Source organism: Ictidomys tridecemlineatus, chromosome 2 (assembly GCF_052094955.1).
Source record: "Ictidomys tridecemlineatus isolate mIctTri1 chromosome 2, mIctTri1.hap1, whole genome shotgun sequence".
NCBI lineage: Eukaryota > Metazoa > Chordata > Mammalia > Rodentia > Sciuridae > Ictidomys > Ictidomys tridecemlineatus.
This window is the reverse complement of record NC_135478.1, coordinates 185,034,939-185,061,559: the sequence shown is the minus strand read 5'-3', so window position 1 is coordinate 185,061,559 and position 26,621 is coordinate 185,034,939. Positions and strand designations below refer to the sequence as shown.

Here is a 26,621-nt window from a genome sequence, read left to right as displayed (position 1 = left end):
TCTTATTTTATGGCTGAATAAAACTCGATTGTGTATACATACAACACATTTTCATTATTCTCTCTTCTGTTGGTAGACCCCTAGGTTGGGTTTCATAGTTTGGTTCTTGTGAATTGTGCTACTATAAACATAGCTATGTATTTATTGCTATAGGATAAGCATGATTATATTTATAAAAAGATTTTCCAGGTGATATTAATATGTGGTTAGGACAGAGAACTATAGCAATTAGGAATTTGCCTTATTACATTTCAAAGCTTTCTACTTTGCACTGCTATTCATGTTTTTTTCCCTAGGGTTGTGTCCTGTATAAGTCAGGTTTCACCTGCAGGAACATGGTCTCCATCGCCTCACCTAATTGACCTAAGAACTTCTTCCTAGGTCCCTAGGTCTTCTTCCTAGATGTTTCAAACCAACTTTCTCCACCATGCTGGGAACTAAGCTTCCAACACAGGAATCTTTGAGGACACCAAAACCATGTCGAAACCATAGGACCGCCTTTCTGTCATTTCTTAAAGTCCAAATAAATATATGAAGTTCTTCCCTAGAAGTTTTTCTCAAATTAAAAACAATAAACAAATAAAGCAGCCTAATCACATATCATTCATATGTCTCTGATGCCTAGAATATGCTTTGTCATACTTTTAATAATTTTTTTGTGCTCAGCTTATCTCTTCTTCTGTACTATAAACAGTAAAGCAGGGATTGTTTTATTTATCTGCTTATATGTTATTCTGCATAGGACAGTGCCTTGCATATATCAGTAGACACACAACTAAATGCATAAAAATTAAAATAAATAAACCCACAAAATACTAACAAAAACACTGAATCTTTCTTTCCCATATATAAGAATCATGTTTGTTGAAATTTAGGGAAAAATTTTTGATAGTGATAGGAAATAGGTATATGTTAGAGTAAATTGAAATGTGCTCAGATGTGTCTGTGCACAGTCAACTGAAGAACAGAACTCATATATCCCTGACCCTAGTGTAACCTTGTTTCAGATTTGGTCAAATGTCTCTGTTGTCAAAGAAAGAAGAATTCTACCAACAAGTTAATAATAACCTTTCTATAATAATAATAACTTCTTTCAGCTCTTTCTCTTAGGAAAAATATGAAAAGCATATGTGAATCTCATCATGTATGCAACAAAATGTTCCATTTACAGCAGAGCACTCTCGGAATTTAAAAAATCTTGTTTAGCATTCCACCTCCTTATCAGAGTGACCAAACAAGTGATTAAGGGGTATGAAGAGTTGAGAATTCTCTGGTTGGGAGGGCCTGCATCTCTAATAGCTAACTCTTTATGTAATTATGAGAAGGTACAGGGAATCCCTGTTTGAATGTTTGCTAAAGAACATAGCTTTGGCAAAGTTCTCTTACAGTACTTACTGATTTGCTAGGATCATGATTCTCAGATTTGGCGTATTTTGGAATTGTCTAGAAAGCTTGTTAAGTCACAGAATTCTGGGTTCTACTCAGAGTAGAACCTATTCAAGAAGAATGGGGAGGCAGGTTAAGGATTTGGATTTCTATCATGTTTTCACGTGATGTTAATACTCTAATATTAGAATTGTAAGTTCAGAATCACTGTGCTAGGTACTTTGTTATTATTGGGTTTCAGTGTTTCTTCCAGAGGCACAATGAAGTTCTGGCTATTTAATGTCTAAATAATCCCCCATTTGCCTTATCAGGATCTTGAACCATTCTTCCACATCCATATAACTCCCTACTACTAAATTTACATAGATGGTACCCCCATCAAATTTGAGTTGACTTGCAAAACTTGACACATATTAGCTTAATTCTTTGTAGTCAAAATCAAGGATCTCATTTGAATTGAGAGCAACAAGCAACAAACTATCTTTGGATACATTGGGCTTGTTGGAAGGTTGTAAGATTAAGGCAAAATATGGATATCTGATTTATCTCAATTCTCAATTATAAGCCTCTGGAAGAAAAGTAAAATGGGCCTGGGTTGCATGCAAACCATGATTAATTTACTTAATTTCTCTGATGCTTTTAATATACAAGATGGACATTTTTAAATTAGATAATCTGATGTCTACTCCCACTTAGAAATAATAATAAACAGGGGAAATTCCCTGTAGCCCCGATATTATTTACAATTACCTATAAAAAAGATAGTTAATTTTGAATATCTTTCTTTGCAATATTTTTATATATTTTATACAGTTTTTAGTTTGATATTATTTCAAACGTATGCATTAAACTTCATAAATATTTCAGTGATTACATAAGATTATATTACTATTTTAATATTTACTTAATCTTTCCAACATCATTATTTATATTTATCATATTTCTAATCTATTGCTGTCATAAATAATGCATTGATAACATTCTTTGTATATAAATCTATGTCTAGATTCTTAATTACTTCTTTTGCATTAGTTTCTAAAATTAAAATTCTTGGAAAAGTTGAGTATCATTTTCAATAACAGTATCTTCATTGATGCTGTCAATACTCTGTCTGAAAAAGTCAAATAGTATTATTTCCCTTCTGCTACACAAGAAATCTCCCACCTCACAAGAAATCTCCCACCTCACCAAATCTCCCAATATCAAAATTCTCCTTATAATCAGCAAGGCTGTTTAAGGAATGAGAACTTTGTCTATTGCTCTATGGAAGTATGACTTAAAAATTCAAAATCAAAGTTGTGGCTTGAAATAGATGAAGGTTCTTGTGGGGAATTATACTTAGGTCATAGTGGGAATGCTGAGAAGAGTGATGCTATTCCATTCATTTGTTCAAAAATTCATATTCATTAATTGTCCACTTCCTGGAGAAAAAGCCTACTGGGGTTTGTCAACCCCAATTTCATTTTGTGCGGTGCCTCAAATCTCTAATTCATAACTGTACACAACAATGCAATAACATGATGAGACCAAGTTTGTTTCTCATCTTATGGAAAGACATCTTGTTACCTTGTCACAATGAGTATTTTAAGGCACAAGATCTTATATCAGAGACATTTTGAATTTTAAAATGCTCAAGGTCCAGGTTAATATCCTATACATTTTCATTATTGAATAACATCTTATTGGAATTTTGAAAAAATTTGAAAGATAACATGATGTATGAAAAGACAATGTTTTTCTGCAGAGCAGAATGTTTATTTTTGCCTGGATGCCTATTGCAACTGCATTTTCAGAAAATGGACTTTCTGTTTACAAAGATGTTACATGTTTATGGTAGAATAATCAATCAAGTAAAGAAAGATGTGAGTGAAAATTACTTCAAATTCCACCAGAGATAACGTGGTTAATAATGTTGTGCATATTTCCAGGCATTTCTTTGAGCTCCTCTCTCTCTCTCTCTCTCTCTCTCTCTCTCTCTCTCTCTCTCTCTCTCTCTCACACACACACACACACACACACACACACACACAAACACACACATGCACACACACACAAACACACACACAGAAACACACACCCATTTGTATCCTGTTCCTTTGCCTCTTTACAAACACTATATAAAATCTTGCCATATATAATTCTTAAAAATTTTTAATGTTTTCAATTCAATAGTTTTAAGAAAACCTTGACTATGTCCTAATTAAATGTATCATGCCACATACTTTATATGCATTAACTCCTTTAACTCACATTTCTAGAACACTACACAAGCATTTCTATTTCACAGATGAGAAAGAAAGGCAGAGAGAGCCACATCTCCAAAACAGTGTATCTTAAAAAGGTGGAGTTGAAGTTGCATCCCAGGACTATATCTTCAACTTCAACTTTTAATTACAGTGTCATACTGGTTCCCTGAAAGAATATAGAAAATATATATTTCATTCTTTTTAGTATTTTATTGTATGTATACACCATAATTTTAAACTAAATGCTTCTGCATAGTTATTTAGAATTTTTCTCCTTGTTACTATAAAATAAAACTTTGCTACAACATTAATGTGCTTTATATTTTGGAGATTTGAGTGGTAATGCAGAATTATTGGGTCATTGGATGAAAATATTAAAACTGTAGTCTTCCCTGGAAAATTTCTCTACAAAAAGTTGATTCCCATTTTATTTCTATCCACAGTGTTGGTCTTCCTTGTTTTCATTGTATTTGAAATTATAACATTTTAAAAAATCAGATGTGATTTAAAATAACATAATTTCTATTTCTAATGAAAAATGTGTACTTTCATGTTAATTGAAATATTTGATTGTGTTGTATGACATTTAAATTTTTTTTTATTTGTGAATTTTGTTATACTAAGTATACAAATAAGAAGTTCTTCAAAGAAAATACATCCAGAAAAAGAAAAAAGAAAAGATACTGAAATTCACAAGTTAGAGGAAGACAATTTAAAGTATAGCATATAATTTTATATTCATGGCACAGGCAAAATCCAAAACTGATGATATCACCTATTGCTGGTAGAGATTCTAAGAAAAGGAGTTCTCATACATTGCTTATGGAAATGTGAAATACAGCCCTTTTTTTTTTTTTTTGAGAAAGCAATCTGGAAAATCTATAAAACTTAAAATACTTATACTTTTGAAGCCAACAATATTATTCTTGGAAATTGATCTGATAGAAGCTAAAACATTGAAACATGGTAAAATCTATATCTAAATCTTAAAATTAATGATGATGAAATAGAAAAATGATTTAAATAATGGCAAACAACATGAGAGAGACAGACTACTATATGAATTTTTAGTAGTAAATAATTACAGGGAAAAACAGCGTGTTCTATTCCAAGTGTCTCTGGAAAGGTGGAAAATTAATCCTATAAAACTAGATGGAACTATGATTTAGCAGAATCCTGTTCAGATATGTGGGATAAAATATGCTTCTTAGATGCATAGGAACAATCCACTTTATAGTACTTGGCATAGTTTTACATTGGCCTAAATATTCTTTGTTTCATAGATGACAGAATTATTAGCCTCAGGAGACACTTCTGTTATACCCTTGGCTTCTGGGAGCAATGCCAATTTTAGGAAAATTGTGAAGTGGATGAAACTTGTCTTTGGTAATAGCCCTGTTTACCCTTACCCTGTTCCTCCTTATCTGAAGCACCCACTTGAGGGTCGCAAGAGGTTGGCCAGTTTGTGCCTACCACTCGGGATTCTTTCATGGAATGTGGTATAAGGAGTGTTTGTCATGAAAAGGAACCTTCTTCCATCATATTTCAGGATGTTACCTATTCAAGCAAATGCACTGGATATTACCAATAGGAGAAAACTGCTGCACAAGTTCTAGGTGATGTGCATGCATTTTAACAGAGACAATCACTGCTAAGGTTCTTCCCTTTGCACTGAAACCTTGCACCACTTTGAGACTGTTGAGTTAATACATCATCCTCCAGTGGGAGAGAGGGGTATTGAGGAAACTGGAGGGGCTGAGGCAGATAACAGTAGTTATCCGTATTTTTCAGATGATGTGTCTTTCTCTCTATTTGGAAGCCTTAAATAATAGGCCGGTAGGATGCATAGAATATGTCATGTTTTGTTTCTTAAAAGTTCATTACCCAGATCTGAAATGTTTACCTGTCTGTATCTTCCTACCACCCATCTATTCAAGAAGCAAATGCTTATATAAAGCTTATCAAATACTAAGATGTTATTCTAAGTGCTTCACAAATATTAACTCATTTAATCCTTAAAACATTACCCCAGTGTTGGTATTTTTATTATCGGGAGGTTTGAATTTTATGTCTCACATCTGTTTTCTGGAATGACCTTGAACAATCTCATCAGATTATTTATTGTTTGATTTGAAGATGGAAGATAAAACTTGCCTCATAAATATCTCACAGGAATGTTTTGATTTGTTAACTAAATCTCCAAAGATTAAAGAAAATAATGCATAAGAATAAATGTTAGTAATCCTAAGATACTTGTGGCATTAAGTAATAAGCCATTGAGAGAAGGTTGATTCTTTTTCTCATGTAAGTGAATTATGTTTTCTCAAGCCTAATTCTCATCTGTGCTGAATTAGTATGGAATTATTCTTGGAATAAATTAGAAATCAATGACTCCCTCTTCCCTCTCAGACTGCTCACAGGCCCCGGTGAATTATTATGCAATGTTAAACCAGATATGACTAGGTTTTATTCATTGCGTTCTAAAGAAGTCACGCAAAATAACTTTTAATAGAATAAGAAGAAGGAAGAATATTTGGTTAAATGAAGTGTCACACGCTAATTATGCAGGAAAACCTCCTTTCCTCTTTCATGGAATTTGGTATAAGGAGTACCTGTCAGAAAAATCATGACAAGTACTCAAGTATTAAAAGAACCCAATTTAAAACATCAACCTCATAACAAGGTTTAAGAGGAGGACATTATCATAGCCAGGCATCAGGCTATTTTATAATCGACACTAAACACGTAAGTTTTATATGTTATATGGCCATTAAATAAGAGCTCCATGTAAGACACTAATTGGCTTGGGTAGGGGATAGAGCATTATAACTGTGAGTGAGAACTTTAAAAAAAAAATCAGATAGAGGTGTATGTAAGTGTTTCTTAAACTTATTTGTGCATACAAACTCTTTGGGGATCTCATTTATTGATAAATTCTGTTTTGGTGAGTGTTATGGTTTGGATGTGAGGTGTCCCCCAAAAGCTCACATATTAAATACTGAAATACAGTTCAGAGAAGAAATGATTGAGTTATAAGTCTTAATCCAATCAGTGACTTAATCCCCTGATAGGGATTAACGTAGTGGTACTAAAGTGGTAGAGTGTGGCTGGAGGAGGTGGGATTGTGGTTTGGCTTTGGGATATATATTTGTATCTGGCAAGTGGACTCTCTCTCTGCTTCCTGATCACCATGTAAGCTGATTCCCTCTGCCACACACTTCTACTGTGATGTTCTGCCTTACCTTGAGCCCCTAGAAATGGAGCCAGCCTTCTATGGACTAAGACCTTTGAAACCATGAGCCCTCATGATTTTCCACTAGGAAAATTATTCTGGTTGGGTCTTTAAGTCACAGCAGCGAAACAGCTGACTAAAATTGAGCCCTTAGTTGGAACCAGGACTTTTACATTTCTAACAAACTTTCAGATGATGACAGTGTGGGTCCTTGGATCATTCTTGCCAGGATGTTCAGGTTTAAGTGTTATATTCATTGCAGTCTGAGCAGTCTGAGGGGAAGTATAAAATATCCCAAAAGACTTCCAAAGAAGTGGCTAATTCTGAATATGGAGACCTAGGAAGGTGTCATACCTTGGGAATAAGAACGATTTCTCTTTTCTTTTTCTTTTTTCTTCTTTTTTGGTGCTGGGGATTAAACCAAGGGGTACTTTATTACTGAACTAGCCCTTTTTATTTTTTATTTTGAAACTGGATCTCATTAAATTGCTGAGGCTGACCTCGAACTTGGGATTCTCCTGCATCAGCCTCTCAAGATGCTAGGATTATAGGCATATACCATTACCTCTGGCTACAAATCATTTCTTAAGCAAATATTAGAAGCAAGAGTATTTGGAAATATAAGCTGCATCCGGTCTGAAAATGCCTTTCGGTGGTCAACAAGGAGTAGTGTGACTGAAGAGGAGGGGGTTTGTGTGGAAGGGCTGGAGCTGCTTCTTGGGAAACAAGACTGGAAGAACCATGACTGGACAGATGTTAAGGGCCTTGGTTATTTTGCTAAGGAATTTTATCAGAGTCAATGATAAGATCTGTATTTAGGAGGATATTTCTGGTAGCAGGAAGAGAGATTAGAGAAGGAAAAATAATTAGAAGCAGGGACATTAGGGGACTTTGCAAGGGGCAGTGAGATCTTAGATTTAGAAATTGGGATAGAATTTAGAAAGGCCAGGAAAAATTTGAGAATTTTTATTTAGAATTGAAAGGATTTGAAACTAATGGGATGTGGGCATGTGAGAGATGAGTTGTATGATCTCTCTAGTGAGGGAAGGTGAAGGGCTACACCTCTGATGATAAGGATAATGGAAGGAAGGAAAAATGTCTTGGCGGGCGATAGTGAATTCAGTTTGGTACTCATTCAGTAGGGCATATGTTCTTGAATGTGACTGGAAATGCCTTCTGAAACATGAAGCAGATTAAGAAAAGTGAATTTGAAAGTCAATGGCAGGGAACCAACTGCTAAAGGAATGTATGCAAATGAAATTACCAGAGGAGCTAAATTTAGAGGGAAATAGTAATGCACATAAAGAAAGAGTAGGTATTTGAGGAGCAACCCATATTAAGAAAAGGCCTTTAACTTCAAATTTCATCTATTTTTCAGTCCCGTGGTATTTTTTTATTGGTTTCTTTTAGTTATACAGGACATTAGGATTTATTTTGGTGTAATTACAAAAGTAATTTTAAAATGTGCTCTAATTTAGTCCCAAGTACTTCCCCTTTGCCTTCTCTTCTCTACTCCCCCCATTCTCTTCTGTCTACTCTTTCTGCTATTTATTTATAGTTTTGTTTTTAAATTAGTGTCTGTGGATATACATAATGGTGAGATTCACTATGATATATTCATATGTACATAGGAAAGTTAGATCAGATTCATTGCACTGTTCTTCCCTTATCCCACCCCCCCAACCCCTCGATTTTCTTTCTCTACTCCACTGTTCTTTCTTTTATTTTGATGGAATACCCCCTACCCCCACTTTGCCTTCTTTTTGTCTTTTTCTTTTATTCCCCTTATTTTGAACTAACTTCCATATATCAGAGAAAACATTTGATCTTTAATTTTCTGAGTTGGGCTTATTTCACTTAGCATAATAGTCTCTAGTTCCATCCACTTATCTGCAAATGCCATAATTTCATTCTTCTTTATGGTTGCATAATATGCATCTTGCATGGAAGTAATTATTGGCATTGCACCCCTTATTGGTTTTGTAAAACAATAAGCTAAGTATCAAATTCTTTGGTGAGATCTGCAATTAGGATATGAGAGTTTATATCTAGCTACAGTTACATAATAGTTACTACCTTATTTCTCCTGGAGAATTTGTTTATTCAGACATTTTAAAAACTGAAGTTCATCTTTTATTCTGATATTCTTATATTTTTGTCTAATGTATTCTTTCTGTTCCAAGATCCCATCCAGGATACCACATTACATTTAGTATCATATCTCCTTTGTTTCCTCTTGACTATGACATTTCCTCAGACTTTCCTTACTTTCAATGACCTTGACAGTTTTGAGAAGTAATTCTCAGCTCTTTGCATGTCCTTCAAGTGGAATTTTCCTGATGTTTTTTCAACATTAGATGGGTTATAGTTTGGGAGTATGACCACAGAGAAAATGCATCCTCCTTATCACATTGCAGTAAGAATATTGTTATGATTTGGATATAAGGTATCTCCCAGTAAACTCGTGAGATAGACAATGCAGGAATGTTTAAGGGTGGAAAGATTGGATTATGATAGTTTTTAATCCAATCGGTGGACTAAATCATTTCCTGGATTGATAATTTGATGATCCATTTGAATGGATTACTGGATGGTAATTTTAGATAGGTGAGAGTATGGCTAAAGGAATCAGGTCTCTGGGGCTGTGCCCTCGGGGATTATATCTTTTCTCTGGCTCCTTTCATTCTCTCTCTGGTTTCTGGTTGCCATGAGTTGAGCAGCTTTCCTTCCACAGTGCTCTTCTTCCATGATGTTCTATCTCCCCTTAGTCCCAGAGCAATGGAGTCAGCGGATCTTGGACTGAGACCTCTGAAACTGTGAAACCCAAATAAACCTTTCCTTTTCTAAGTTGTTCTTGTGAGATGTTTTGGTTCCAGAACTGACTTGACACAGGCATGTACTATCAAGCTGACATCACACTGTTGGTGTTAACCTGATCACCTGCCTGGGGTTATATTTGTAAGGTTTTTCCACACTGTAAAGTTATCCTTCTATTTCTGCTTTCCATGCTGAACTCTTGGGAGAGTCGCTATACACAGTTCTTATTTAAAGTGGGAAATTATGCTCTATCTCCTTGAAGGCAGAGTAGCTACATGACTTATTTGGACTTCTTTTGCATGTCCACTTTTTAATTTACTCAGTCAGTTGTTTGCATCAGCATGGACTCATGGATATTCATTTTGTATTTTATGTTACAATCCAATACTTTACTTGTTTTGTTGCTTAGATTGTTTCAGGTTGACCACTGGCTCTAGTGTCTCTTTGACATTTCTCCCATCATTGCTTTTTGTTTGCTCCCTGTTTGGTTTTGAGCAAAATGTTTTTTTGGTTTTTATTTCCTGATACTACATGCCTGTATATTTCCTGCTCTGGCCCTTGAATCGGCTGCTTTCCCCAGGCTGAATGTTCTCTCTGATATGTGGATGCTAACCCATAATAAGGGAGGGTAGAGAGGGGAAGTGTAGAAGTTCATTAGATTAGATAAAGGGGAATGAAGGGAAGTGAGTGGAGATGGAAATAGGAAAGACAGTAGAATGAATCGGACACAAATTTCCTATGCTCACATATGAATACATGACCAGTGTAACTCCATGTTATGTTCAACCACAAGAATTGGATCAAAATTATAACAGGTTGTACTCCATGTGTATGTAATATATTAAAACACACACTATTGTCATGTAAATCTAAAAATAACAAAAAAGAGTTTATTTCACAGGGGAATAAACTCCTTGATTTCTTTTAATGTCTTTCTTAACAGTAAGTTTCTTCAGAGCAGAGATCTTTTATTTTGCAATGTTTAAGGATAGTCGTGATTTCTTGAGGTTATGAGTAGATTAGAAGACTTTCAGGAGCTCAGAACTCTTCCCAGAAACCATCTCAATGATCTCTATCACCTTTCCCATGGCAGAAAGAGGTCAGATATCAGGATAGAAGAACTGCATCCCTGGTGTGTCTTTAGAGCATCAGGGAGCGAATGGTTTGGAGTTTCTCTATTGTGAAACGAAGTTTTCATCCTCAGCTCTGGAAGGGTATGGAGGTAGGGCAAACATCCACAGCCAGGCTCTTGGGGATCAAGAACCAGATTTAATTACATTTTGTGGCCATGTTCTGTAATTTACTGAGGATCTCAAGGTTCTGTTCATAATTCTCTTAAAGTTAATTCTGAAAGTGGAAATCCTCAATCCAATAAACATCTACTATAATGATTGTTAGAAACAATAAGGTGAATGTTTCTTGTCTTTAAAGAACAGCCATGAATAAAATTAATTATAAGCACTATGTTATTGTTCTGTAGATCAATCACATTAACAGTACAGAATAGGGAACTGTTTAATGCAATTTGAGAGATTTAAGACAAGGTATAGGTGTTTGTACTGGCTAATTTATGTCCTGGCAGGCTTGGTAGAATCAAACATAGGCCCTAATTTATCATCAATAAGTTAAAAATGTTCTCATGACTGTAACACCATCTACTAATTATGATAAAGGATGGCTACTGAGAAAGTATGACTTTGTTATTCAGCAAGAATTTTAAAATCCAGTTGTGAAAAGAAAGTAATACAGAAGAAGTTGTGAATGTATACAAAAACCTTCTATGTTACATTATAAAGAAATATTATGAATTATTTAAAAATTAAACATCTTGGGGTTGGAGGTATAGCATAGTGATAGAGAGCTTCACTTGCATGCACTGGAGGAAAACAGAAATTAAACATCTTTAATTCTTCACCCTAAGGAAAACAGGTTTTCTGAAAATATTATAGTTGTATATTTATGGAATATGATTGTCTAATACTGTTAATAAATAAATGAGGATTGGTTTCTGTAGCTTTGATAGTTATGTGTCCTAGAAACTCTCAGTCCAATTAATTTTCCAAGCCATACTTTATAAATCTGCTTCAATCAAAAGTAGAACTGTTCATAAAAGAGTTTCCTCTCTTCTTGGAAATTGCTATTTGTCTTTGTAATTTCTGTAAACACAATGAATAGTTGGCTTTATTTTCCTTTTGTTGGATTCTCCTCCTTTTTCCTTACTAGCTAAGAACCCAAATATATCTTAATGTAATTTTTTTTTAAAAACTAATGTTTTTCTTACTATTCTTCCATTTTTGATTTTTATGATAACATTTCTACAGACTGGATTTTGATTATGTTCTAATTATCATCTGCTGCTCACAGTCAGTTATTTGCTCACTTAAGCATTTAACAAATATGTAGCAAGTACTTACTTTCCTGTATCCCGGCCACTACCATAAGTACTGAGACTAAAGCAAGGAACAGAATAGACAGTCCCTGCCCTCAAGGAGCTTATATTCAAATAAGGGAAGACAACTAATAAACAAATACACAAGAAATATGCAACCTGTCAGTTGTAAATGCTGTGGAGAAAAATGAAGCAAGAGTGAACTTAATGGTCATATATATTTTTTAAATTTTTTAAACAGCATGCCAAAGTTCTCATTCCTGAAGAATAAACAGCCTTCGTATGATGATACTAATGTGAATGTTGCTATCTCAGAGTTCTCTGTTTTTCTCTAGATTAGATTACTGATCCTGCAGACCTTATCAAGGAGGGAGGTCATTTGTGAGCCAGGAAACAATTGTTTGCTTTACCTGGCAGCCTGCCTGAAAGAGACTGGAAATACTCTAAGGGCAGCCTCACTCCTAAGGGCAGATGCTGGATTTTTAAAAAAACAAAACAAAAACCTTTAAAAATAGCTCTTATGTTTTTAACACTGAGATGTTAGCTGGCTTCTGACAACACTTAGAGATATAAGCTACAGTCTGCTGTTGTATGCCTCGATTAATAAATCTGGACCTTGGTCTCTCCTTCTAAAATAGGCTGTGAGTCCTCATCTTTTCTGGAGCAAACACTGTGAGGCACGACAGGGATGGGTGTTATCAGCAGTAGATCCAGGAGAGGTGCCTGTACAGTGTTCATGCTTTTGTCATTTTCGGAGGAGAATGGAACATCCGCATCCTGTTTTCCCTAGAACTGTGCCCTATGACCTCTCTATTCAAGACCTTGGCTGGTCTAACCCAGGAGCTTTGATTTCTTTGTAAAAGGAAAAATATAATATTAACCTTCTTAAAATAATTTATGGATTTCTTTGCAAAAATAGGTGAAAGTCAACTCAATATTTATAATTTCTGAGCTCACAAGCATTTGGGAACTATTTAGTTCCTTTTATGTATGAAGATTGAGTTTAAATTACCAGCAGCAGTGCTAATAATGCAGTGGCTATTATTGCTGTGTATGGGTCTAGAATACCTGAGCTATACATGTTAGAGCCATTCTTTTTTCCAAGGTCCCAAGAGAAAATAGATGCATTGAACCATACCTGAAAAGGAACAATTTGATGATTTCTCTCTATGTCTCAGTCTACTCTTTTGGAAGGTACACAACAAGGTTGTTGGAAGTACTTCATAAATTATTACATGAAAGGCATCAATAGCTACATTTTCTCTGTTGCCTCCTTGTTCTTTTGAGGGATAATGGTGCCAAGGACATGGCCTCCAAACCTGGCTTTTCTGTATTCAAATTGTGTTCCCACTACTAACCAGATAGATAACCATGGATAAATTATTGAGCCTTTCTGTGCTTCTAAAAAAATACCTGGTACAGTATTGTGTGGAATACATGAGTTAATACAAATATTTGGAATAATGCCTGGCACATTATTAATACTCAAGAATTATTAGCTGCTGATATTCATATCATTATTATTACTAATTATTTATTTGTTATGGCTTTGGACCCCAAATTCTAATGCAGTATTCTAAAGAGCAAAACTAAACCACACTGAATCTCATTTTTCTCCATGCCAGGAAAACCTAATAAACTACCATCCAAACTAGCGAAGGTCTTTGCCTTTCTCCCCCTGCATTCCAACCATGACTTCTTGGCTCTTACAATTCTAATGTCAATCTTCTAGGGGCAGAAGGAGCACATTGAGAAAGATATCCCAAAAGAACATTTGCCCCCATGCCTAGGAAGATCCTGTCCTAGGTCATTTGTCACTAGGGTATTAGCCCCAAAGCAGGCACACATGATAAAGGGTCCAAAGTGAGATATTGAAGGAGAAAAGTTGTTGTCAGTCCACTCATCAGTGGCTCATGGCCACTTTATTTCACAACCTAAGAAAAGAGATTGCAAAGAAGATTTCACAGACTACTCTTATTTGTCCAGGCTCTGAGAGTAACAAGGACTCTGAGAGGCCCCACTTCAGTTCTTGCCAATTTTAACACAATTTACAAAATGTACTTGGAGTTGAAATGAACTTCCTCACCCTTGTGGAAGACCATGCCAAATCTGGAGATCAAAGGGTATATTCAGACATTTCTCTGCAACCCATGGACCAAACAATAACTTGCCTGAATTCATTTTAAGAAAACCACTTTATCTAACTCATTAAAAGCTAAAAATAAAAAAAAATGAATATCAATTGGCCAAATGACCAAGGAGTAGAGGAGACCTGACATACCAGTATTTTCCAGCAGGGCTAACACTATATGCTGCTACGAAATGCAGAACTGGGGCAGACTTAGAGCCAGGTGGAGAACATGTGGGAAGCTGGCGCCAGCCTTCTGCTGCCTTCAGGGACCCTGTGTTTCCAGAGCTTCCAAGTTTTCAATGAAGGCCGAAATCTGGAATTTTATGTGGATTGTGTTGACATTTGCATTTTGGCAAATACTTAAAATTAAAGCAAAACCAAAACAAACTATGCAGGCCAAAGGCAGCCCATCTGATGTCTGTGTGCCTCCAGGCTTGTGATCTCTGCTGTAGATCCTTCACATTGGCCAGCTAGATGTCCATACTTTTAGCACTTGGAACATTGGCCCCAAGCCCCGCCCTATATATTAGTTTGTAATTTTGCTGAGATATACATTTTCATCCCCAATGCTCCAAGGCTAACTTAAGGATGTGATTTACTTAGTTATTGTATGTGCTTTGTTCCCTCTCTAGTTCTTACATTTTACCATGGCTTGTATATTTTTTTAATCAAAGTTGAGTACACAGAATCTCTCATGAAATAAGAAAACAAACAACAATAAAAAATTCTTTTCATAAAAAATTAAAATGGAGCACAGGAGTGGACAGGGGAAGGGAGTTAGTTACCCTGTGATTGTTGGAAATAGAAAGGTAGAGTGGAAAGAGCTACTGAATGCTTAACTGGTAACTAGAGGTTTTCAAGGTTGATATAGCAGTCAGTGTGGGGAATAGGAGTTTTTGTGGAAACAATCAGCATTTTCCAGATCATGGTAGCAAGAATTAGGGAAGAAGTATATGAAAACAGCTCTTAAAATTTCAGTTATACTTTACTTCATTTAAAGAGAAAATTTATGTGCTACAGAGTAGTTTTTTAAATTATTGATTTTTAACTTAAAATATTAATCAAATACTTTTGAGAGAGAAGGTTTCACCCTTATGAATGTCAAGAAACTGTGTGATGCTTTATAAGTTGTCCTAAATTTCCTTGTAGTATTTTAGAACTAGATTGCTAAGGGCAGTAACCGTCTGTTCTTTTATTTTTGCTGTTTTCTTTCATATTTCTAGTATAATATTTCTACTCATTGGAGGTTCTCAACAAATTGAATGTTTTGAATTATTTAAATGTGTCTTCCAGTTTTAGACATTTATGGGTCAAATATATATTTCTGTTTAACAACTCTAGAAATCATGTGTGTGCCTTCTGAAGCAAGGGGTAGCATGCCTTAGAGGAGTATATAAAAAATATATACTCTGTCTTTAAGGCTCAAACAATGCAGTCCTTAATTTAAAATCCTTCTCCTTGCATATCTTTATCTTCTTAAAATATTTAGTTGGGAATCTTATGACAGGAGGTTTTTGTTTTGTTTTTTCCCCCTAAGGTTTTAGTATTTCCTGGGCTAGAAGTGATATGGAATGAAAACAGATTTGAATTCTTTGAATCCAAATCAAAGGTTTTGACTGAAAAAGCCAGCTGCACGTTTAAATCGAAGTATTGGAAGCATCATATTGTATTTGGTTCTAGCTGTCAGGTTGGTTTAAAGATCTTCCAAGGGAGGCTAAATGGAGCATGGTGGATCTTTCAAGCCTAAGGCTGGATTGCTCTAACAGCAGTGAGATTTCTCTCATCTCCAAATCGCCTGCACCATTTCTCCTTTCTCCTGTGGTCTGACTATTGAGTTATCTTCTAACATCTTGGGATATGTTAAGCCAAGAGAGAAGTTCTAGGGCTTTGAAGTATCCAAATCCCTTTGCTTGTCCCTAAGGTTTCTCTTCCAGCAACAGGACATTTGAAAACAGAGGAACCAGTAGCCCTGATAGCATAGGACTTGTCCAACTGAGAATTTGATGGGTGGAGAGTGGAATTTTGATCCTAATTGACATAGGGCCCTCTTCCTTGTGAGTCCTTTCTTTTGTGAAGCCTTTCTTTGGAAGCATTATGCTTCTCAAGTGGGAAATTCTGGGAAATTTGAAAAGAGAGGGATATGGAGAAGCTGATTATTTCCTAAACTTTTCAGAAATCACCATAACTAATGTAGGAAGTGAAAGGTGAGACCTGCATGAATAGTTACTTGGAGGGAGTATTTATCTTGGGATTGTTCAACAAGAGGCAATCTGTACAGAAATTATTATTTTAATTGATTTTTCATACAAAAATGGGGAAAATTTCCTAAGCAATGTCAATGATTTTCTACATTGCTCAGTGTCCCCAATTTCCCTTGGTTATTTTTGGGATACCTATTTATATATCATCAACAACATTAAACATTGAAGTGTCTTTTTTTTTTTTCTCCATGAGGTAACACTTCTATTATCCTATTAGGAACTAGTTACCTTACCTAGTTATTCTTTTTTTTTTTTTTTTTTTTTTTTTTAGTTCTAGGAATTAGAACCCAGGGCCATATATATATGCCAGGAAAGTGCTCTACACTGAGCTATATTCCCAGCCCCTAACTAGTTATTCATTCTTTCAACAAATATTTTTAACATACCCATTTTGTGCAAGGCATGATAATATATATGCCAAAGAGAGTAAAGGAAAATAAATACACACACAAATGTTATTTTTAAAATGTACAGATATTATTCAAGAATGTACTTTCCTGAGATTATTTTACAAGTTACTATGATTTACTGACAAAGAGCTTTGTTCTTTGTGAAATAGCAGAAATATCGCTTGCGTTGGTCCACTGTACCCTGTATTTTGAACTCAAATGTGCTGTTTATAGCTACATCACAAATTTCTTTTACACAAACCTATCTATTTTGTTTTTGTTGAATTTTACTTTCTGCCTCACATACTCCTTTTCTTGTAAGAAGTTGATGAAAGTATATTTGATGTTTAGATCTATAAAAGTAGTAATATCCAAACCTAGACAAAATGTGTTCTTTTGACTTTTTATCATTATTTGATTTCACAACTCTCTTCTATCTTTAAAGATTGTAGAATTTTCCTTCCTTCTAATCTCCAAATAAGAATTTATAAATTTATAAAATTAGCAACTTAAATTGTTCTAATATCAGTCTTTTAAAGTAATTTAATAATCTCTTTTCAAACAATTGAACTTTCTCTACAATATAATATAAATATGTTAATCCTGTTAAATTAGAAAAGTTGAATTTCAATTACTGTGAATATTGGCTTTTTCTTTGAAGTAAATTCAGGATCCCCATTACTTGTGTTCTAAGATTTAAACAATTATATTTTTTAATTTGAGGAACTAAATGCTACCTTTAAAATATCTCATAAAAATTGTTTTCTTTTCCATATTCTTTTGCTGTTAGGTGATTTGAGCTCCTGGGATCTGCTCATTTGTCTGCCTTCAAGGAAGGCTGACGGAAAACCCTGTGTGTCCAAGGAGGACATGTGCAAGTTAAGTTCACATCAAAGGGTAAATACTCTTAAAATGTGCATGTACTTTCTTGAACACTACATTTTAGCTACACAATGTTTGAAAGAAAAGTCTTGAAAATTAGAACCATTCTATCTTTAGAGAAAGTTCCAATGAGCTGTGACTTACACAGTTCACCATGAAATGGCAACAGTTTTTTGCTTAAAGGGATCTTCCCCAGCATCAGCTACTATGGATACTGTTATTGAACTTGGTAGGACTCCAGCTGTATCTAGAAGTCTGTAGCCTAGAGAGTGTAGCTGACCCTGGCCACATATTCATCGAAAGATGTAAAGTCTTCATTTTCTAAAACACTGGTCAGACTTTTTCAAACTCATATTAATATCTGAAATTACGATAAAATTCATACAATTTGTTATTCACTTTTAGAATTGACATTCACGGTTTACTGCCTATATTGTGTGAACTTTTGTAAATACTTTTAGAAAGTTAACTAAAAATTAGCCGAGGTCTATTTGCTGGTCACTATGCTAGAAAAATTGATGTGTTGTTGTTACTTATAACTTCTCTGTGAGAAAAGTGTCCAAACCAAGTTATTTTCCATTTCCTAAGTGGAACTGTAGCAGCCCACCCTGAGTACCTGATATTTCTGCAATGACAGTTTGGGTTACTCTTGCCTTCTTTTAACTCTGTATTCCCTTGGCCTTCTAGCTGAGCTTTCTCGTTGTAAATCTTTGGCCATTCCTTCTCCTCTCTTCATGGCTATCTTAAAATCTTTAAATGCCCAGGTTCCTTAAAAGCACTCTCCAAATTTCAACCACCATTTGTAGTAGATGCCTTCTTAAGTCTTCATCTAAAATTCAGAGCACCTCCCAGCCTTCTGGCTTGCCTAGGCACAGGCTTACTGAGCACTGCCACGTGGACATCCAATATACACTTCAAACTCAGTGTGGTAAAATATGGATTCATTGTTTTCCCCAATAAATTTGCTTCTGCTGTTGCATTCAGAAACTCTGCACAGCTTCTCACAGCTTCTGTTCTGTTGGTTACAAGCATGATCAATCATTCCATCATCTCCTAAGATCCAAATATGGTCTTCACCCCCCCCCCAAAGCCCTTCCTTTCTTTTGTCATCTATATCTTACCAAGAGCCAATTAAGCAATGTGACCCCTAACATTATCCTCATATTGTTTCTACTCTCTACATTTACACTTATGGACCTTTTTCTTGTCAGAAATCAGCACTTTTACCTGGATAATACTAAATATTCACCACTGTTTTTTTTTTTTCCAAAGCAATATTTTGCCCCTGAAATCAATCCTGACCACTGATTTCAGATGAAAACTACAAAAAGATGAATTGGGCTTGTGATTCTTGTGCTTAAAATCTAGAATAACTTCCCATTAACTCAAGAATAACATCTAAAGTATTTATAGTGCCTTAGTCTTCTAGCAGGAAATATATGCCACATTTATAAGAGTAAAACTGAGGAGAAACTGAGAACTAGACAGAGATGTTGGCAGTGTCAAAGAAACAAAAGAGATTGTGAGGCATCTAAAGTTCAGCAATATCCTAAGGTTTCCACCACCCCTGGTCTTAAGACAAGTATGGAGAAAGAATGTGTTGTTGTTACTTATATGGAGAAAGAATGGTGTAGCCAGAACTTAGTGAGAAAGTGTTCTCACTAGGAAGAAGCTTTAAAAAAATATAACCTTTGCCAGATTACAGGCCTGCAGAAAGGGAGCCTGGGACATAAGAACCCTAGAACTCTCTCCTCCCGGGCACCAATCTTCTAACACTGCCTTCCATTGGTTCTTGTCAACTTAGTGAGAAGGAGTCTATGGTGCCACCCATAAAAGTCAGCCTTCTGATAACAGCGAGGCGGGAAGATCTGGAAAGGAAAGCTTCTCTGTGAAGGACCTGCCAAATAGTGTCCTTCTCTTATTTTTTTCTAGTTCGGATGTTATGCTACAAGCAATATTTCACTGATTATAGCTCCTTAAACATCTATGCTGTTTTCTGTAATATACCTTTATTTTTAGTATTTTGTTTGCCTGGAATGTCTCTTCTCTTCAATTTCTACCTCACTGATTTTAAACCAGGAGAGATTTTTGTCTTCCTGGAAATGTGGGCAATATCTAGAGACATTTTGGGGTCTGTCACAACCTGTGTGTGTGTGGGGAAGGTATACTCCTAGTATCCAAGGATGCTATTAAATATTGTAATGATGCCCACAAGAAAGAATCATGCAACCAATATGTCAATAGCGCCAAGGCTGAGAGACCACCATGTACTGTCTTTACTAAGTTAGCCACTTAAGTCTATTAGACTCAGTACCTCTACCACTTTCTAAGGATTATCACAATTCATCAGGTTTATCTCTAGTGTTTTTTAAAAATGCGTCATAGTTTGTTCTTTTTTTCACCTTCAAATGAAAGCCAGGTTTCACCAGCAAATGAGGACAAATGAGTTCACACTGGCATTAGTATTGATATTTGGTTGGACCATGCACTCTCCCACCCCACTCAGCAACTTTCCCATCAATTTCACCAAGAGGGATCTCCCATATTCTTAGCAGTAGTGTTTGCATGCGCTGTTCCTGCACCCTGTTTCATCCCACCAAAGGATAGGCTAGTGAGGATCATTCTGTACTAATGTGGATGCTGCTGCTGCTGCTGTGACAGATGCCTTCATCACCCAGGTGCCTACGTAGCATATTTCTCAATATGCTCAAAGTCCTTGCATTTCATCAGTTTCATCTGAACTGGAATTAGATGTAGAACAATGAGAATGTAGCTTTCAGTATCTTTTCCTAAAATTAGAAGACATTAGACACTGGGCTGTCTCTAAGACATTTGCTAGCTTAAAATTTACATGAGAGTCACAGGACATCAGTGGAATATGTGATGAGAACAGAATAGAGCAGAACATCCAGTGATGGCAATGGAGAAATTGTATTAATCAGTGTTATCTGTAGCAATAGAGCCAGTAGAATGTGCATTTAATTTTGCTTTATTAGATAGGCTGACACAGTCAGAAGCTGGATATTCCCACAATGGTTTTCTGCAAGCTGGAGAGCTAGGGAAACCAGTAGCTGCTCAATTCAAGAAACTGGATGCCTAGGAACATCAGGGACCAATAGTGTACCCCAAGTCCAAGGCTGAAGACCTAGAATGTCCCTAGAGAGTCACTGGTATGAGTCCTTGTCCAAAAACTGAAGAAACTGGAGTCTGATGTCCCTGGTGATGGTAGCAACAAAACCCGTACCCACTCAAGATAAATCAAGCTTCTGCCCTTGGTAGAGCTCCCTTGAGCTTCCTCCTTCTGCTTTTTGTTTCATCTGGGTTCCTGCCTTATTGGATGGTGCCACACTCATTCAGAGTAGGTTTCCGCACTGTTTACTTACCCACATGCCACTTATCTCTGGAGATAGCTTCACAGACAAGCCCTGGAGTGTGCTTTACCAATTTTGTAGGCATTCTCAGTCCATGCAAGTGGAAAACTAAGATTAACCATCATAGAAGATGATATGGGGATGTAGGACAAATAAATTAAGAAGGAAATACAAAGCACAGTGTCAGTTATGATGAGATTCTATTTCCAATTTTAAATTTTGAAATAGTTCTATCTTTATAGAAAAATTACAACATTAATACAAAGTTTCTCACATATCCTTCACTGAATTTAAGGTTAACATCTTACATAAACATGGTACCATTATCAAAACTAAAAAATTATCATTAAAACAAAGTATTCAGCAAATTGTAAACAATATACAAACTTTCTCATTTTTTAAAACTTATATGTCCTTTTTCTGTTCCAGGAGTCAATCTAACAGCCCTTATTATATGTAGTTGTGATCTTTATGTAGTCTCCTCCAATCTCTGACCATTCCTCAATCATTCTTTTCCTTCATGACCTTGACATTTTTCAAGTACCAAATATTTTGTATAATGTTCCTCCACATGGACTCACCTGATGTTTTCTTTTTCTTCCTTCCTTCCTTCCTTCCTTCCTTCCTTCCTTCCTTCCTTCCTTCCTTCCTTCCTTCCTTCCTTCCTTTTGATACTGGGGACTGAATGTAGGGCCTCATGCATACTAGGTGAGCACTCTACCACTGAGCTATGCCCCTAGACCTTATCTGGTGTATTATAATAATATTACAGATTTTTGAAAGAAATGTCACACAAATGATATGCCCTTCTCAGTTCATAATATCATAAGGCATGTAATGTCTGTTTGGCTTTTTTTAGTAGTGATGTTAACCTTCATCTGTTGGGGAAGATGGCATCTATGGGTTTTTCCACAGTGGCATTACTGTTTTTCCCCTTAGTGATTAATATATATCATAGGGAATGATAACTTGAGACTGTGTTAATATCTTCTCTTTAAATTTTGGCCCAATAATTTTAATATCTAGAAATAGATCTTGCCCACAATAATTATTATTCTGTTCATCTAATGTCAATTTCCTATTTCTCTCCTTCCATTTACAATAATTTACTGGAATTCTTCTATAAGAAAGAGTTCTTTCTATCAATGTGGTTATGTCTGGATTACTTTTATTTAAAAAAAATAGAAAAAGTCTCATTTGAGAAACTTGTTGTCTTGAGGCTTACTTTTACACTAAATTTATATTGCCATTTATCAAGATTGAGGCCACAAAAATCCTGAGAGAGCTTTCTTTGTTGAATGTCTCAGTAACATTATTCTTGGATTTATCAAATCATTCATTTATTTTTATCCATTCATTGATTTATTCATCTATCCCTTTGTTCATTCTGATTATTTATTAAACATCTGTATTAAGAACTGTTTTAGGCACTGAGAGTATAGCTGTTAACAAACAACACAGACAAAAAAAAACTTCCCCACTCTTAGGGAGCTTAGTTACTTAAATGGAGATAAAGGGAAAAGAGATCATTAGATAAAAATATGATTCTTTAGATGACAAAGAAGTACTTTTATAGTACTTAGTACTAAAAAAGAAAAATAAACTAAGGTGAGAAAACACTGGGAGGTTGAGTTTTAGATGAGTGGAGGAGATTCCACCAAGAAAGAAACATTTGGGTATGGCCTAGAAGATGGCCTCTTATACTGGGGAATAGAGTAAAACCACAGACACAGAGGAAGGAAACGATGGGCATACAGTAAAAAGAGGGTGTTTTGCTTGTGTGAAGAATATGAGTCCCAGGAGACTGGAGTAAAATGAGTGTAGTTGGGAGGTGAGGACCAAGATATACTCATAGTGGAGGATTCAATAGTTGGGGGGTCTGGGGTCCTTGTAAGGACTATGGCTTTTATTCTTGGTGAGGTTGAGGGTTATTGGAGGATTCTGAGCAGAAAGGTAACATGAGTCCATTTACAGTTTTTACAGGATTGCTCTGGCTGCTATGTTAACACAAGTACCCAGTGAGCAAGGACCAGTTATTGCAATAATGTGGTACTGAGATGAGGATGGCTTGGACCTGTGGAGTGACAATGGGAATGGTGAAATATAGCTAGGAGATACATTAAAGACAGAAACAATAAATAATCATCGCTAATACATTACCTTACTATGTGCCAAGCCCCGTTCTAAGTGCTTACATATTTATTCATGTGCATTCTCTATAGATGATGAGACTGGAAACACAGAGAGGCTAAGAAACTTGTGTAAGGGCTCATAGCTAATTAATAAAGCAACCGAGATTCACACCTAGGCAGCTGACTTCAAATTTCTGATTTCTCAATCATATCAATAGAAAATTTCAAAATAAGTATTTGGGCACTAAACTTGCAGCCTAATCTACTAAGTATTTTTAAAGAATACATAAATTCTCAATGATACATGTAGATCACTATCATTTTGGAGAGCGAATAATTTGAAGCTTTATGAACCATGACACATTTATGTAAATAACATAGATATTCAAAACAGAAATTGCTTCAACTTGGTTGGGGATGTTGTAGAATTGTCAATGACCTTGGAGGGAACAGAAAAAGGGCACCTGTTTGAACAAGGATTACTAGCCACATTAGAACTTTGTAATTTTAGTGCTTAATGAAAGTGATCATAATATCTATAATTGATAATGAAATGGCCATGAGTCTCTCTAGTCAGGAAGATTGAAACATGAATTTAAAACTGTCTTGGCCTGTGTAACATTGAAATTGAAGTGAGAGCCACTATTTGGGTAACACTAAGTTTAGTAACTGGGGCTCTATCTCATCTCAAACAGACGGGTGCTGGTGTTGCAAAGCAGAGGGATTCATTTCTAGCTTTAAATATTTGTAGGATTAGTAGTCCCTAAAACCAGGATGCTGTTTTTAGTACTTGGCACACTGAGAACTACAGAAATGGCTGTTATTGTAAAGCATGCTGGGCTCTGTCAGGTGAAATTTGTGGAACAATAATTGTGAAACACCAGGGAGGAGGGAAAAACAAAAAACAAAAACCAGAAAACCTTTCTTTCTTTGATTAGCTTTTTAAAATTTTTGTGTCATTAATTCTTTTCCTTGCTGGTGACATTGGATAGTTTGGGAGAAGGACTAATTTTTGATAAAAGTCATAAATATGTCTATGGATATAAAAAGGAAAGAACAGTTTCCTAAGAGATAATATTTTGTGCTTGTTACTCTCATTATTCCAGTGACTAGATTCTTAGGTACTTTTTTTTCAGTTTATCAATAATTTAAATCCAAATGTCTACTCTTCTTAACAAGTTAATGGTATTAGTATGGTTTTGGTTTTTTTCTGATTTATGCACACTTTCTAAATGCTCATTGTAATTTTTGCTTTTTTAAATGAAATAAGTCTCAAAAGAAGAGTGATTTTTCTTTTGCTTCTGACAACAGTTAATGAATACAAATTAATACATCTTATCACAGATTAAGTTTGTGGAAGGTGTGCTGGGATCAAAATCTTTTAAAATGAGCATTTTCTTTATCCCAATTTCATCTCTTGGAAATATCCCAGGGTATAAATATCATTATTATTTTATACACGAGTACTAGACCTTTCAAAAAAGTTTTGTGCCAAGTTAGAAAAATTGCAGTCTATGTATGACACAGACACTGTATTATTTGTATTTAAAGCATTCAAACCCAATGTAAGATCGGTATTTATTAAAATGATTATTTAACTGATAATGACATGTCAGTGTAGGTTCACCAAGTGAAACAAATGCACTGTTTGTGCTGAGGATGTTGAAACTTGGGAGCATGGGATATTTGGCAAATTTCTATGCCTTCTGCTTAGTTTTGCTGTGAACCTAAGATTGCTCTTTAGAAATAAAGTAAAAGCTGTGAAAATTATTGCAAAGTTAAACTGAAGAAACTCTTCACCATATAAGTCAGTTAATCCAAATTAAAACTCTGATGATATTCCACTTAGTAATGATGCAAAATTATATATTTTATGATAAATCAAAAAACAAAAGGCATTAAGATATAGGAGAACATTATTAGCTTTAATAATCCGAAGGGTTGGATTGGAACACTGTATAATCCATGACCCTTGAATGTTTTCACCTTTTTGTACTCAGTTGCTCCTTATTTCTGCTTTTAATGGGTACAATGTGATCGTCCATAATAATAGGATACATTATGTTTTATTCATACACGTACATAATTTAATCAGTCTCATTCCCCAATCTTCCCTTTCCCTGTCTTTCTCCCTCATCCGATCTGATTGCTCAACTCTATTGATTTCTTTTCTATTGATATTTTAATGAGTGAAAGTTTTAGTTTTTCCATTGTGATGACCAAAACCACTCAGAGAGGGAAAAGTTGACTTTGGCTCATGGTATCAGAGGTCTCTGTCCATAGACAGCAGACTCCATTGTTCTGGGCCCAAGGTGAAGCAACACATCATGTCCCAAGGGCTTAGTGGAGAAAGCTGCTCAGCTCACAGCAGGGTCAAGAAGCCTAGAGAAAGCAGGGAGAAAGGGCTGCCTGGAAGATGTACCCTTCCAGGGCAGGCTTCCAAGTGTCCCACCTCCTCCAGCCATGCCCCACCTGCCTAGTTACCATTCAGCCCATTTAAACTAGGATGGACTGATTAGTTTACTGCTCTTACACTTCAATTCTTTTAATTCTGAATATTCCTATAGAAACACAGGAGATTTGGGGAATACCTCACATCCAAACTATAACAATGGAATATATATCAGATATGTAAATATATCATATATATACATCATTGTGGTTTATTTCTATGTTAATGTGAAGAGTTTGGTAGATTGCATTCCCTAATATGTCCTTACCCCCTACCCTTCTCTCTATCCCTCAATCCCTGTCCTCTACTGGTCTAATGTCAATTTTTGTGAGTTGCTCATTTAACTGCTTAATTTGTTGCTCAGTTCCAGAGCTGAATAGAGATGATATTTCTGGTGTCACATGTCACCACGATTATGTCGTCTCCCACTCTTCTGAATTCTAAAGATATACTTCGGAGGAAAGAGCACATGGAGAAGTCGTTGGGCTGTGTGCATGGGGTGACTAAGGGAAATAGGAGGCAGAAGCATAGGATGTTGCTTCGCTTGGCTTGACTTTGATTTTTTGAAGCAAGTCCTTTGCTATTCCTGATTCAGTTTATCTTCCTGAACCTGTGCCTCACATCAAGTCATCTCTTGGACAAGACCCAGTAATCTAACCTTGTGTCTGAAATTCAGGCTAGCCGTATTCTACCATTGCTGTATCTACATAAATTCTGTAATTATTGCTGTTCATTCACCAGGACTCCTCTGTTCCCTTCAGTGTGCATAGGATGGGGTGGCATAACACAGTTGCATCCACAGTGCAGCACGTTTACTCTGAACCCTTTAGTAGAGAATTAGAAAAGAAATGGAGCCAGTCTATGGCCTTTGATGTTGCTTACTTAGTAGTGGATCTCTTTCTGAGTATTTCTATCAAGTCACTAGCAATGGTG

At 35.7% G+C, this 26,621-nt stretch overlaps 1 protein-coding gene across 7 annotated transcripts in view; it reads left to right on the top strand.

Annotated features, from left to right (window-relative positions):
- Window positions 1-26,621, top strand: part of Cped1 (cadherin like and PC-esterase domain containing 1) — a 250,834-nt gene that overhangs the window by 37,460 nt on the left and 186,753 nt on the right. For all 7 annotated transcript variants that reach the window (XR_013435263.1, XM_078040309.1, XM_013362253.4 and 4 more), the window contains one exon: window positions 17,642-17,748. Coding sequence is in view for 6 of the 7 variants with exons in the window: in XM_078040309.1 (XP_077896435.1) it covers window positions 17,642-17,748 (107 nt within the window). In the remaining variant the exon portion in view is untranslated. The remainder of the gene's footprint in view (window positions 1-17,641; window positions 17,749-26,621) is intronic.